At 38.2% G+C, this 2237-nt stretch overlaps 1 protein-coding gene across 2 annotated transcripts in view; it reads right to left on the minus strand.

Annotated features, from left to right (window-relative positions):
* Positions 1-6: 6 nt before the first annotated feature.
* usp10 (ubiquitin specific peptidase 10) overlaps positions 7-2237 on the minus strand; it is a 20441-nt gene continuing 18210 nt past the window's right edge. For both annotated transcript variants that reach the window (XM_035651910.1, XM_035651909.1), the window contains exons 13-15: positions 1556-1700; positions 764-829; positions 7-204 (exon numbers count right to left, since the gene is read on the minus strand). In XM_035651910.1, the coding sequence (XP_035507803.1) occupies positions 17-204; positions 764-829; positions 1556-1700 (399 nt within the window). In that variant the 3' untranslated portion in view covers positions 7-16. The remainder of the gene's footprint in view (positions 205-763; positions 830-1555; positions 1701-2237) is intronic.

The raw sequence follows: 2237 nt of genomic DNA on the forward strand, positions 1-2237 counted from the left end.
GTGTGCGTGTGCGTGTCTACAGCAGGTCGACGCGGCGGTAGTACAGCAGGTAGGCGGTGCGCTCTGCAGTCTGCTTCACCACCTGGTACTGGTTGATGACCTTCACTGTCTGGTCGTCAATGCGCAGCCAGCCGTTAAGACCAATGTGGAAGACATCCGTGGTGTAATGACCGCCTGTCGCACTGTTCCCATGGTGATAGACAACTGGTTAAGTTAAGAGGAAGGAGGGAAAAAAGGATTGGAGAAATGGGTTATTTTATTTAAAGGCCATTACTCTTCCATGACTTCAAACAAGCTAAAATGTTCTGATTTATTCATCTCAATAGTGGATATAAAAAGAGGGATAGCTCTCAATCCAAATCACAGTTGATCATAATTAAGTATTACCTTTGGTCTTTTTTAAATTTATTCAGCACATTTTCCTAAACTTCTGATTAACTACAAATGGCTTTCACTCCAGCTGGATGAAGTATTGCTTGGCAAATTTAGCAAAACAAAGACTTATTCCAAAAACGTTATTATCATTTATTATAATTCCAAAGTACTTCCTGACGTTAAATGAAACAACTGTCAACCACAAGTATTTTGGTTCCAAACAGAAAAAAGGGACAATAACTCTTAAAGTACCCTTTGCGGCATCATTATTTTCATGGATGAAGGGGGACAACATCATTGTGAATTAATAATTTCTACAGTGACAATGTTACAAAAACAACACATTTACAACCCCCTGCGGCAGATAAACAACAAAACACAAACGCACCCGCAAAGAGCCTGTAAGTTCTTTGGCCTTTCACAACTTTGCTCCGCACTCCAGAGGACAAGAGATCTGGAAAAAAAAATCATAGTTAGAAAAATCTACTGATTAGAACAAGAAGTTCAAAAGCATTGCTTTAATTATAATTAAATACAGTGTAACAACATATTCTGCTGCTGGCCTGTTAAGATTTACACTGCAGAAAAACGCACACACTTTAACAGCGGAGGAGCCTCAAAGTCACTTGGAGACATTGTTCAGAATGATTAATAATAATGAAAAATAATAATGCTTTGCAACCTGATTTGATCAGTGAGTAATGTTGTAAGTCACTTCCAGGCTCAGCAGATAGATCATTTCCTTTGAGAAAGACACACCACTCTATCTTCTTGAATATTACAAAAGATTAGTCTTTCTCCGGGGAACCATCTTTTTCAGAGTGTAAATTGAGGAACACTTGAGGTTAATTTGGCCAACTCATGGAATTAATGATCTATAGCTAAAACTGAGAATCTTGTTAATGCGTGATAACTCTGTCCTTCATCAAGGCTAGAGTTCTTATGATTGGAAACGGAATCTTGTGTACGTCTGTCATCATCTTTAGAAAAAAAAAAATTAAAACGACAGCTTTCGTTAGCATGTGTAAATGTATTTGCACGCAGCATGCAATCATGTTGAGTTTTCCAACAGTGAAAATCTAAAGTTATGAACTTAGTGTTTAAACAGTATAATGAGTGCACCAAGAGACCATGGATCAAGTTAAAGGCCTGGTGTGCTCAGTAGAGTGTGGGTCCATACCTTTACTGATTTCCAGGTCAACAGGGTATTCAATGTTCTTGGTCAGTTTCTGGCAGCCTCCAGTCTTTTCAAAAACAAATCTCTTGAGATGGAGCACGAGCACAGGGGGCAGCTCTTCCAGAGTCACCCTCCGACTGATCTCAATCTAAAAACGAGGACAAAAAGACTTGCAATTAGAGAACGTACTGTGATGGTAATAAAACATATTCTAAGAATAAAAGAAAGCTACATCAAAAGACTCCAGAATTTATTTGTAACTGTAGACTGAAGATTAAACCCAATAAACTTCTAAACAAAACAGGAAAGGGAATAAAACAAGAACAGAACAAGAAGTTACATTTTGTTGGAAATGCAAGAGCTTGCTGAGCTCCTCAAAGCAGTAACTTGTGAATCATTACGTTTTGGGGCTTTTAAAAGTACAAAATAACAAGAGCCAGGCTGCAGACCAAAGCTAACGGTTTCTAAAATGACAGACCAGAGTGATAGGTTTATCTGCTACAAAGATACCCATTATACAGCTGTAGAGCAGATGTTCCCTGCACCCGTTGTTCCAGCTTAATGTTCACTCACTGAACCATTTTCAGACTTTTTCAGTAGTTGTGAGATCTTGTGTAGACCCAAGGAAACAATCTGATTATTTGTGAAGAAAATTCAGATTTCCTTGAGATTTATTCATTTAATC

This window comes from Morone saxatilis, unplaced genomic scaffold, assembly GCF_004916995.1.
Source record: "Morone saxatilis isolate NCDOM2014 unplaced genomic scaffold, NCSU_SB_2.0 Contig11, whole genome shotgun sequence".
Taxonomy (NCBI): Eukaryota; Metazoa; Chordata; class Actinopteri; family Moronidae; genus Morone; species Morone saxatilis.